Source organism: Gymnoscopelus braueri (genome assembly GCF_963280865.1).
Source record: "Gymnoscopelus braueri genome assembly, chromosome: 4".
Classification (NCBI taxonomy): Eukaryota; Metazoa; Chordata; class Actinopteri; order Myctophiformes; family Myctophidae; genus Gymnoscopelus; species Gymnoscopelus braueri.
Genome location: NC_137605.1, coordinates 48,167,622 through 48,179,120, shown reverse-complemented (window position 1 = coordinate 48,179,120; position 11,499 = coordinate 48,167,622). Strand labels below are relative to the sequence as shown.

Sequence of the window (11,499 nt, the reverse complement as noted above, 5' to 3'; positions counted from 1 at the left end):
ATAAACTTATCAGGAAAAGCGATGGACAATGTTTACAGATACAGACATTTATTGCAATTTAGTTTAACATCACTTAGGGACCCAGAACTACTCGCAGAGTAGCTGATGATGGACTTTCATCAACAGTATCAGCTATCTCATAGTGTCATTCATGTTTCACGAGACTTGTCAGGAGACTCTGAATAAACCCCTGGAGGAGGGAGATAAAACCATCCTTTTGAGAGAGAATTGCCATGATGCACGTCCAAATTTCATGATTACAAGAAAAGAAGGGGGGGGAGGGAACGCAACGCAAATGAAAGCCTGTGCAGAAAGTTTTCAGTTTGCTGATATAACAGTCAACAGTGTCTATAAGTCTACTTAAAACGCTTAGGTATCAGCCGAGGCAGCTGCGACATCCCCGTCTTATGATTCTGTCAAGACAGTACACTATCAAACCTTTCATTCCATTCCCAAGCTACATTTCCGGTGACAAAAGCCCTGCGAAAGCCTCCTGAAGGATTCATCTATATCCTAATTTTACCAATCCAATTTAACTGGAGCAGCCAGAGTGGTCTGAGCACTAGTTTACCAATCTTTGCTTTCCAAGACTCAGTGTGCTGAAGGCTGGAGGGGTTCAATCAATGGTGCTTTGATCTCGGCTGGAACCATAATTATTTAACATTGTTACAAGGATTTCTCTAATCCATCCTACCATTAAATCCCTTTTACACCCTCATCTTCTGCAGCCTAATCTGCATCTGGGCTCCGTTTGTCTCTCTCCCTCATTCCGGCTCGCCCCTCCTTCCTTACAACACCCTGACTTTATAGCAGACATGGGTTCCAAGTTAGAAACGTTAGAAATGCCCTATGCGTGGCACGGAGAGCCACCTGACTGAGGGCATGTCAGCACACAATCATTTAAATGCAGAACTCTTAGCGTTTAACCGGTATTTGATTCTAGACTTGCTGTCAGCTTACTTTAATTTCATTCAGTTAATAAGGAAGTGGATTTTCGTTTAAAAAAATCAATTATTTAGAAGTATTTGGAAAAAGAAGATTCTAATTTGCAAACTGGAACTGAAAATAAAAGTGCTATCATAAGTTAATAAATGACAGTATAAATTTACTCATGAAATTAGCTGAATTATAAGTGAGTTGAACACGATCTGAACCAACAAGTCCGTTATAAATCAGAGACGCCTCTGAGGGTTGGGCTCACTTTAAGCTTTCTTTTGATTTCAATTTGACTAAAGCAAGAACTTCCTTCAGATGAACTGGGTGCATATAAAATGTTCAAGTGAAACGTATCGAATGTTTAATCCCATCTGTTTATATTGTTGTGAGTCATTTTGACTCACAAAAAAAAAAAGAAAGGTCCCACCGTCCTCCTGCAAATATTTGCATGTCTGTGTTTCGCCACGATATAAATAGCAGCACGGGCCACCGCAAACATTTGTTGAGGCACCTGCCACACCACCGTAGCCATCTGGGCCTCCAATTCTCCTAGCATAACATATGTGCATAAAACCTGAAATGGGTATTGTTTTTGTGCGCACGTGTGTGTGTGCGTGTGTGTGTGTGTGCGAGTGTGTGCGTGTGTGTGTGTGTGTGTGTGTGTGTGTGTGTGTGTGTGTGTGTGTGTGTGTGTGTGTGTGTGTGTGTGTGTGTGTGTGTGTGTGTGTGTGTGTGTGTGTGTGTGTGTGTGTGTGTGTGGACTGGAAGAGGAAGGTTCAGCCACGAGCACTTCTGGGCTGGCTGGAGTCAAGATTGAAGCCTAATTCATAATTCGTCGTATGGCGGTGTTGCGCGTAGAAAATAGCAGATCTACAAGCTCACGACGCATCGCCATGCGACGCGTCGTGAGCTTGTAGATCTGCTATTTTCGGCGTGAGAGCATGAGACTCAGAGAAGCACATGAAGAGAAGCCACGTTTTCCGGAGAGCGTTTTATGGTTTGATGTCTTAAAAGGGGGGAGGGTGGAGGAAGATGAAGAAGGATTGGGGTGGCAGGAGGTGGGCTCCGCTTGTGTCCAACTGTCAGGTACCATCTCGGACGGCCACTCCTTCATCTGACCCCTGCCTGGCCGTGGCCCGTGCCCAGCTGGCACCAAGAGGCGAGCAGGCTGGGCCGTGCCCGTCAGGGACAGCCAAGCGAGGAGATTTGTGGGCAAGGTGGTCACATCGCTTCTGTTACCTTTGTGTTTAGTGCTCATCTCCTCCTTCTCGCTTGTTTCACTGCCTTTGTTTAAGCGACCTTTTTGTGCACCTTTTCTAGAGTTCTCTGTTGCATTATCTTAAATCTGGATTTTCGCTTATCTTGTGTGGGGAGACCGAGGCGGCGTATTGTTTCAAAAGTAAATAGTCAATATGATAACGCAGCGCTTGGGATTAAAGGTTATAGTGCACATTACGAGTGTGTGTTATCACCTATAAAACCCACTTCATTGGGTCACAGTAGATTCACATACAATAAAACACTACACTGGACCAGATATTATTTCCTACAGCACATGCACATCCTGCAGAAATGACATGGCTGCTTACAATGGCAGCACTCTCAGAAACCCAGAGTTTCCACGAGTTTTATAGGGGGGTGTGGCTTACACCAGCAGACATTTAGATAAGGCTGAGAACAAGTTCATTAGCAGAGTTAGCTAGCTAACACCCTTCATTCTCAATTAGCCTAGAGGAGAGAAAGTCTGAGAGAGAGAGAGAGAGAGAGAGAGAGAGAGAGAGAGAGAGAGAGAGAGAGAGAGAGAGAGAGAGAGAGAATGAGAAGGCTGAGATCCTTATCACCGCTAGTCCATGAAAATGAATACAATAGCTTGACATGCTATCACCCATATCGGTGGCTGATTGCAAAACATCCGTGACTGGAAATTAACATTAAAAAGAAGATTGCTGTGCAGATTTGCTTAAGGTCATATTTCTAGAGAAAGAGACAGAGAGAGACAGAGAGATGAAGAGACGGAGGAAACTGACTGGGTGTTCTGTGAGGATCCACGTCAGAAGCCTACATAGTAAAATCCGGAGTGTTAATTTACAGTAACTGAGAGTGCACAAATGAAAATAAATGGAGCTTTAAGGGACTGTAACTCCCAGAATGGTACAAATGGAGACAAATGGACCCAAGAGGGTCCATTTATACACTGAGGAAGGTCACATTGTGACCACTGAAGAAGGTCACAGGACCGAAAGCTTGCATTAACCCCTTAAACCCCATATGAATAACCGGAGTCCCTCAGGGCTCAATACTAGTGTTTTTTTCTGTTTTGGGTTATTGTGGGGAAAGCTTTCGCAGAAAATAGCAGATCGACAAGCTTACAACACGTCGCAGCAATACGGATACTGATGTTTAAGTGGTTAAACTCAGATATCTGCAAAGATTTTGAGGTGGAGTTCAGCTGCTGTTCGTTCTGTTTCATACACTCTCTTTGAGTTAAAATAACACTCAGGAATTTACAGTGTATTACTCCGAACAACAGAGAAAGAATGAGCTATCAGATTAATAGCGAGTCACGCGGCTCTCCGCCGTCGCAGACAGGAAGACAGACAGAGAGCAGGGACCAGCCCCAGACGCCACTTGACTTGATGAGCTGCTAAAGCGGGGGGATGAAATACCAGAAAAGAAAAAAAGAGAAAAAAAAACTTCAATTGCAGGATGTATATCGTGAAACCTTTTGTTGTTACTCTGCAAAAAAGAGAACTGGTATGAAGGTGCTTCAATGGAATCACCAAAGCAGGTGGGCATGTTCTGAGTTAGCCCACCTCATTAAAAAAAAGCTTCACTCCCCTTTCATGCAATATAGCCATTACATTAACATCCTATTCAGATGCACACACAGAGTGATTAAAAATTATCTGTTGGTGATCGTAATCGCACCTGCTTAAACTTAAGCCAAGGCAACGACAAAGAACTTTTTGAATGTGGCCACTATCTGAACATTTACAAAGAGATTAAAGGGTAGACAGTCTCAAACTAAATAAATTTGCTTTTAATCGCTTTGAACAGGAAGTCATGTCATTTCAAATGTACCCTATCTGATTGTCTGATTCCACTCTTTATTCAAATTATAACATGCCCATCTGACTTTTCCCACACAATGGGGAAAATTAAAAAGGGAAATGACCTTTCTTGGCAGCCATGATGTGAGAGTGAATGGCATTATTATTATGCTCCAAGATTAATTTCTGCCCATTTTGTGCTGCCCATTGAGAAAACAGAGGAAGAGTACAAATGCCTCACTGTAACTTCGCCCGGCTAATTGGTTTGGTATGCGTCATGGAAAACGCACGTTAGATCATCTGTTGATTGCAGGCTTTCATATTGGCGGGTGGTACAGAATGTAGTTCAGAACTGCCTCGATGCCCAACAGTGCAACCGTTAATCAAACTAATCGATTTAATTGAATATAAAAAAAGACAATCGATAATCAACCATTTCATAAAATAATCGATTAATAATCAATCTGTATTTAGGGCATGTCATTATAGGAAACTAGCTTTAAAGGGCAAGACCACTTTGGTAGAGGTTTGGGTTGGGTAGTTACCTTGCCACGATGTAACTCCAAAGGTGGACGAGAAATCAAAAATAATTGCTCCGTTGATTAGAAATGGATAATTCAAAATATGCTCCTCATTGACTTACATTGTACGGTAAAACAGCTCTCAAAGTCACTCTTTTAGCACGTAAACGAACACAAACAAAGTTTGTGACAATTCAGACAATATAGATCATCACCAAACCCAGAACTGTTTATTTTTTTAATAAAAATACCAACTTCCTGCGGATTTTACTATTTGAAGATCCGGATGCGGATCCTTATCCACGGATCCAGTTCGGGTTTTCTTCATAATAAAAATAGCAAAATCAACAAAGTGGTCTTGCCCTTTAAAAAATATATATATATTGTAGATCTGCTATTTTAAACATTTTTAATCCACTCATTTATTAAAAAAATACATTTTTAAACATGCTTCTTGATTATTCAATTAATCAAAAAAGTCATCGATAGAATAATTGCTAAGAAGATAATTGATAGTGAACAGTATGGCTAAACAGACTGGAAGACTATCTGCCCACATGAGTATGTGAGTTCTGTTCCCCCCGGGGGAACCATACATATATGAAAATGTGTTCCCTTTGAGTTTTATCGGACAGAGGCGTGTGCTAAATGACATGTTTTAGTATGTATTACAGTAGAGGTTATAAAGCAGCGTTGCTGTCTCCAAACTGGATATCGCGTGATAACGCAGAGGCACTGGTCCGCAGGGCTGACCACCAGATACCGGCTTGTCTGTGGTTCGCTGTATCATTAAATGGCTCCCATGTCCCCCCCGATCAGGTCCTCGGCTGCAGCTGTTGGAACCAACCCTACACTGAACGATGAGACAAATCCACTACTTTAATCCCGTAATGCCTGCTTTGTACTTCGCCCGCACGACGGTGTCGCTCGCCGAGTATAACGGATTCTCAAGCTGGCGCCTGGCGATGCGTCGCGGAAAAAATCTGTTACTGTCGCCGAGCGACACCGTCGTGCGACAAAGTATAAGTCAGGCTTAAGAGTCTTTGTCTGTCTCAGATTTTTGTCTCTCCATTTCTCTCTCTCTCTCTCTCACAGTTCTCTCTCACTGGTTTCTCTCTCTCTCTCTCTCTCTCACCCCCGCCCTCCCCCCCCCCCCTCTTCTCTGCTTGTCCAGCAGTGTGTTCTGAGCCGCTAATTCCCATTCTGACGGCCGCGGAGAGGCAGGAAGCATAATTACAGTCAGTCATAGATCCAGTCATAGTACATCCATCCCGCCTTTCAAAGCACTATTTTTAAGCTCAGCATTTTCTTGCCCAAAAGGGCCTTTTTCCGCATGTGATGCCTTCTTTTTGTCACGGCCCCCACACTTCTGAGCTGACCCCCTCAGCCCTGTCTCCTGACTGATCACAGTGATGGTTTATTACTGTCGTCCCTCCGCTCTTATCTTTAGCCAGCAATGCTCATTTCCTTCCCCAGATTTAAATGCAAATGTGAAATTTAATGATAAATGCATTATCTGATAGGTGTGATAACACTGATTCACTGTCAGTATAAAATACACACCCCAGGGGGCTTCTGGCTAGCTAGCACAACTTGCCAAAATCCACTTTTTCTCTCGCTTTTAGAAAATATATAAACGCATGTACCTGCAATAAATTCTCGAGGTCATATTGCGCATTAAATGGAACTGTATTTTGTGTGTTCAGCAGTGTGGGCGTAGGCGTACTGCCGAACAGTAATTGCTGCGTAACTAGTATGTTATTATCCATCACAGTGATGAAGTGACTTTAAATAAAGAGGGCAAAACAAGATAATGGAAAGTCTAAACACTCGAAGAAACCAAGGAAAATATGCCTGGTACTGTAACAGGATATTTCCCAAAAAAAGAAAAGCTCAAATTTCTAGTGATTACTATGAGGTTTCTTTGGGAAGCTAGTCTCTTTTCAAGTACAGTACAGAAAGATTAACAGCAAAGCAACTAAATCTAGCTAGCCCATTCAATCATGGTAACCTAATGTACTGTACACTGAATGGTAAATGTATACCATTTAGCTGATCACATCACAACCACCCAAACCATTTCCCCTCTACAGTAGTTGTAGAGAGAATGCAGAAGATGTATTCCAACTTCAGAAACATTAGAGGTTGTGCTATTATTATGTTCCCCCATTCCTCTTTTGAAAATCAAAGCTTTTCATCAAGCAGGAATATTTTATAGTGCGATGCACATTTCTAAAATGAACTGTGCACATGATTCTATCTATTTAGAAGCTTCTACAGTGTTATCATGCAGTCGTGCAGGTTTATCTCATCTCGGTAATGGTCAATGCTTTCTAAAGAAGAAGTGATGTTATTGGTTGGCTTACTTGGTCCATCCCAGTCTTCTGGCCCGATCGGTGGGTGTCTGGTCTTCTCGTTCTGTCCGTCCATCTCCGAATCCCCTGCTTCTCGATTGCCATCCTCCTCTCCTGTAAGAAGGAGAAACGGTTGAATGGTACATATACAAATTCAATCCAGGTTTAACCCCTTAAACCCTATACTTCGTTGCCAGGGGTCCCACAGGGATTTATACTCAATCCCCTCCCTTTTTTTTGCATCTCTCCAAAAACAGCCAATCTACTGTAACTAGCTTGTGGCTCTGCTATTTTCACTGAATGTTCACTCTAGAAAAGGGACAATATAGGGTTCATGTAGTTAATGTCTACACGTGGTTTAATTCAACACTGTATTATGGACTGCAATATATTTTCAAACAAGGAATTTTGCAAACAACTTTGGGACATTGTCCTTGTGGAAGGAAGTCAGGATGTAAAGCCAAGACACTCCGGTCATGCCACCCATGTAATACTCATTGTTAAATGTCACAATCAGCGGTAATGTATGCAATTGCCAAGCACCCCAGATGTTTTGCATGCGTGCGTGCATGCGTATGTCCGAGTTGTGTGCGTCTGTGCCATCCATTTGTCTGCATGTGTGCACACATGCTTTCGAATGCATGCATGCTGTGTGCGTGTGCCTGTGTGTGTGTGTGTATGTGTGTGTGTGTGTGTGTGTGACGTGTACACGTGATTACATGCGTAAGTATTAATATACATGTGAGGGTCAAATGTCCCCACAAGTATAGCAGAATTTGATAAATCAACATTGTGAGGACAATTGTCTTGATCCTCAAGAGAAACTTTTTTTTTTTTTTTTTTTTTTTTGCTTTTTCTGCCTTTATTGATAGATACAGTAGACTGACAGGAAATGGGGAGAGAGAGATTGGGATTCGAACCCGCGACACGCTGCCTAGGTGCCCAGACCGCTACGCCAGCCATCCGGGCCAGAAACCGTTGTTTTATGGTTAAAAAAGATTGAAACTTACAACTAGGAAATGATTCAGGTTGGGGTTATAGGGTTAGGATTAGGCATTTAGAGGTTAGGTTTAGGAGTTATAGGGTTGAAGTTATGGCTGATTTATACTTAGTTATGTGCCGGTGTTGTGCACCGAAAATAGCCGATCAACAAGCTCACAAGGTGTCACAGCGTGGAGACACCTTGTGAGCTTGCAGATTGCCTATTTTCAGCCTGTGTGTGTGCCTGGGGTGTGCATCCATGTGATTACTGTATGTATGTTCTTCTGTCTGTCTCTCTTGAGTGTGTTGTGTGACTTGCGGCTAACACCAGGTCCAGCTGCTGCACACTTTTTTATGTAAAGGAGTTCCCATGAGTGCATGCAGGAACAAGAGGAAGGCCCATGGAACAGGAAGGAAAGCAATGTGTGGGAGAGAGGTGGCTATTTATTACTGTTTGATCTATTGTGGAAGGAGACAGACTGTGTGTTATAGGATGTTGGGCTGATTTACAGTCTCGGGGCTCGCAGGGGCCATGCGTTGGGATATTTGGGTATCTCTCTCCTTGGGAAGTAAGTGCTTAAAGTCCTTGTTAAACAGGCTCCACCTTCCCGTGACCAGCCCGTAACACTGACGGGAGCCCTCGACATAGTGTTCCTAGATGGACCTTTCCTTGTTGAAAAAAATAATAAAAATCCTCTATTTTTGCATGCACAAGTCCAGTTCATACTCAAAGTTTAGAGGCACATAAATCAGTGCTAAGTAGGAGCCCCTAGTGTGGTGTTCTAAATAAATCCAATGTGGCTGACACAGCGGTTGCACACACTGCCTCCCAAAACTTGGCCACATAAGAACTAACCTGCTTGGGGCAAGTCTGGTAGTTTGTGGAGGGGACATTTCTCTCACTTTATCCTGGCTCACCATATCTACCGCATCCCTTTGATGTTTTACACCCAACAGTGGACGGCCATGGGCACGCCTGGATTATTACAATGGATTATTACACTTCATTGTATAGGAAACAGCGAGGATGAGATGAGACTGACTGTAATGTTAATGTTATTATTATTACAATGATGAAGATGGTATCGCGATGATACAGCGTGGCTCAGTCGACGCATGTTTAAGATCATTAGATATCATCACATTATAAGACACAGACGTAAATATGGTTGTTTACTGCAACCATATCTGATTTATTTTCTACAATGGCTCCCTAAAGCATTTTAGAGCACTTCCTGTGACAACTGCCACAGGACACACAGCACTCCCTCTGTGGGCGCGTCCATTCTGAGTTGCATTAATCTCCAGATCAAGCAGACACACACGCAGACGCGCACGCATGCACGTACGCACACACAGACACAGACACACACACACACACACGACTGTTTCGATTTTTTTTTTTACACACATGGCTCACTTCAAAGAAGGTAGCAAACATTGCCAAAAGGATAGCAGCTTCCTGCCTCACACTGAAAGAGAAGTAGAAGAAAAAGGGAAAAAAAATTATACTGAAGGGAAGTCTGCAGAAATGTCCTACTTACAGTACATGAGGTCATTATGACCCAGTTTTGCTTATGCAAGTGTCTGCTTGGACTGGCGATTTCCCCCCCTTCTTCCCTCACCCAGTATATTATCAGTGAGCCCACTCAACTCAATTCCCCCACTATTTATTGTTGGGCTTGGAGAACCTCTTTAGCATACTAGGCTCGTATTATGATGAGGATAACAAAGGCGTATATCAACAGTTCCTTCCAATGAAGCGGAGTTAAAAAAAAAAAAAAAAAAAAAAAAGCCGGGGAGATAACATTAAAGGCACTACCTTGATCTCAGGCGAACATGTTAAGCCCTGTAACGAAACGTATTGGAAGTGTTTAATTACAGCCCGGGAAATGAAGCTACAAGATGATTCCTTAATTAAGGAGTGATTAAGGATTTTCTGCCTTCTATCTAACACAGTTTGCAATGCATTTTAAACACAATCACCCAGGCAACCTCACAGGGAACAATGTCACAGAGCTTTGATGAAGTTTCCTGCACAAATGTCACTAGGAAAAAAGCATGGGGGAAGGAATAAGTGCTGTACCAGCACTCACCCACTTGTACTGTACAGTATGATAAAAGGAACAACTGCCAATACGTACTGTAGCAATAGAGTGACCTGTTTTTATGGCTCCAGAATGCGAAGGCATTTGACCTTTCTGCTATAGAAATAGATTGATAGAGGGTTTTCAATTCGTCCAGAGAGGTCTACTATGAGCAATAGTCTCTCAACCTTGTTTCGTCATCTGAATAGGAACACTGCAGCCTTATCAACGGAGACAGATTGTCAATGATCATCCTCGGCATTATCGCCTCGATCATAATTTACATCTGGCTTGCGTTCTCCTCCTCTGTGCAATCAAATGGAGACACTTAAGGGTGAGTGCGAGAGGGCTGTAGAACAGAAGGCATGGCGAGGGCTGGGGAGCACGGGGACCTGCTGGGTGCAGGGTTGGCGGGCATGCAAGAGGAGCCAGTGAGCTGTTAAAATCAGCCCTATCACTGCTCTATCAAAGGACAGCTCCCGAGCCAAATCGCAGTCACATGCGGCGCACCACACATTCAGGTCAATAAGCTTATAGGCGATTTACACAAACAACTCCTCCAGCAAGGTAGTAACAAAGTCATATTGGCTTTTCCTCTCCCTTTTAGCATTGTCTCTACCAAGGAAGCCCTTGAAAATGTCAATCTCGTGCATGAGACTTTAAGGAGCTCAAAACACTCTAATCCTGACCATTGAGCCTAGAGACAGGTCGCCGTTTCTGCAAATATATAGAGCCCATGTAAGAAAGGATGGATTTTACAGTCACATTACTGTATTGTCCATTTCAATGGTGAATGTGGTGAATCGTTACTGAATTCTTGGCTAGTGCTGCAGTACGTTTTGGAGATGCTTCTAACCTGCTGCCATGTTTCTAAACTCATCAACATCTTGTCACCCCAAAAGTGGACCTATAGCAATGATTTCTATAATGTAATAATACAAGGAATGCCTTCCAATGTTGCTCCAGTAGTAGTGCCAGTCAGTTGATATTACATTTGGTTGTTGATAGAGATTACACTGCAGCGGATACAGTCAATTGCGAGAAGCAACCTTTTTCGCCAAAGTCAAGCATAGCTGTAAGACTACTCTACTATCTGAAAAATAGAGTTGAATTGTATGCAATTTGTGGCAGGCAGAGTACTCCAATGGGGGGAGGCTATTAGTGAAATGCCTTGCCACTGTCTCTTTAAATGCCAATAAATTCCCATCATTACAGAATCTGGCAGTTTTCCTCCCTGTCTGCAGCCGGGGTCTTTATCTCACTCTGCCTCAGTCTCTGAGCATGTAGATCTGGCCCAGTTAGATTGTCATACTTAACAAACATTAATGATTAATTTCCTCCACTGAGTCAAATGGGGCTAAAGGGATGACTCGATTCATCTTATCGCACCACAAATTAGCATTTCCCCATATTCTCCAGCATCAACTGTGCATTAAAATTCCACATTTACCATTCTGGGCGGCTGGCAGCCATGGCAAAAGAGCCAAGGAGATCTTGCTTTTCTGTTGCTGGAGATTCTGATTACTTCTGTGTTACACAAAAAAAGTGGCATAATTAATTCTGCCACTCT

At 42.9% G+C, this 11,499-nt stretch overlaps 1 protein-coding gene across 2 annotated transcripts in view; it reads right to left on the bottom strand.

Moving 5' to 3' along the window:
• Positions 1-11,499, bottom strand: part of zfpm2a (zinc finger protein, FOG family member 2a) — a gene marked incomplete at its 3' end in the record, with an annotated part of 145,707 nt that overhangs the window by 87,136 nt on the left and 47,072 nt on the right. For both annotated transcript variants that reach the window (XM_080427634.1, XM_080427635.1), the window contains exon 3: positions 6,874-6,975. In XM_080427634.1, the coding sequence (XP_080283760.1) occupies positions 6,874-6,975 (102 nt within the window). The remainder of the gene's footprint in view (positions 1-6,873; positions 6,976-11,499) is intronic.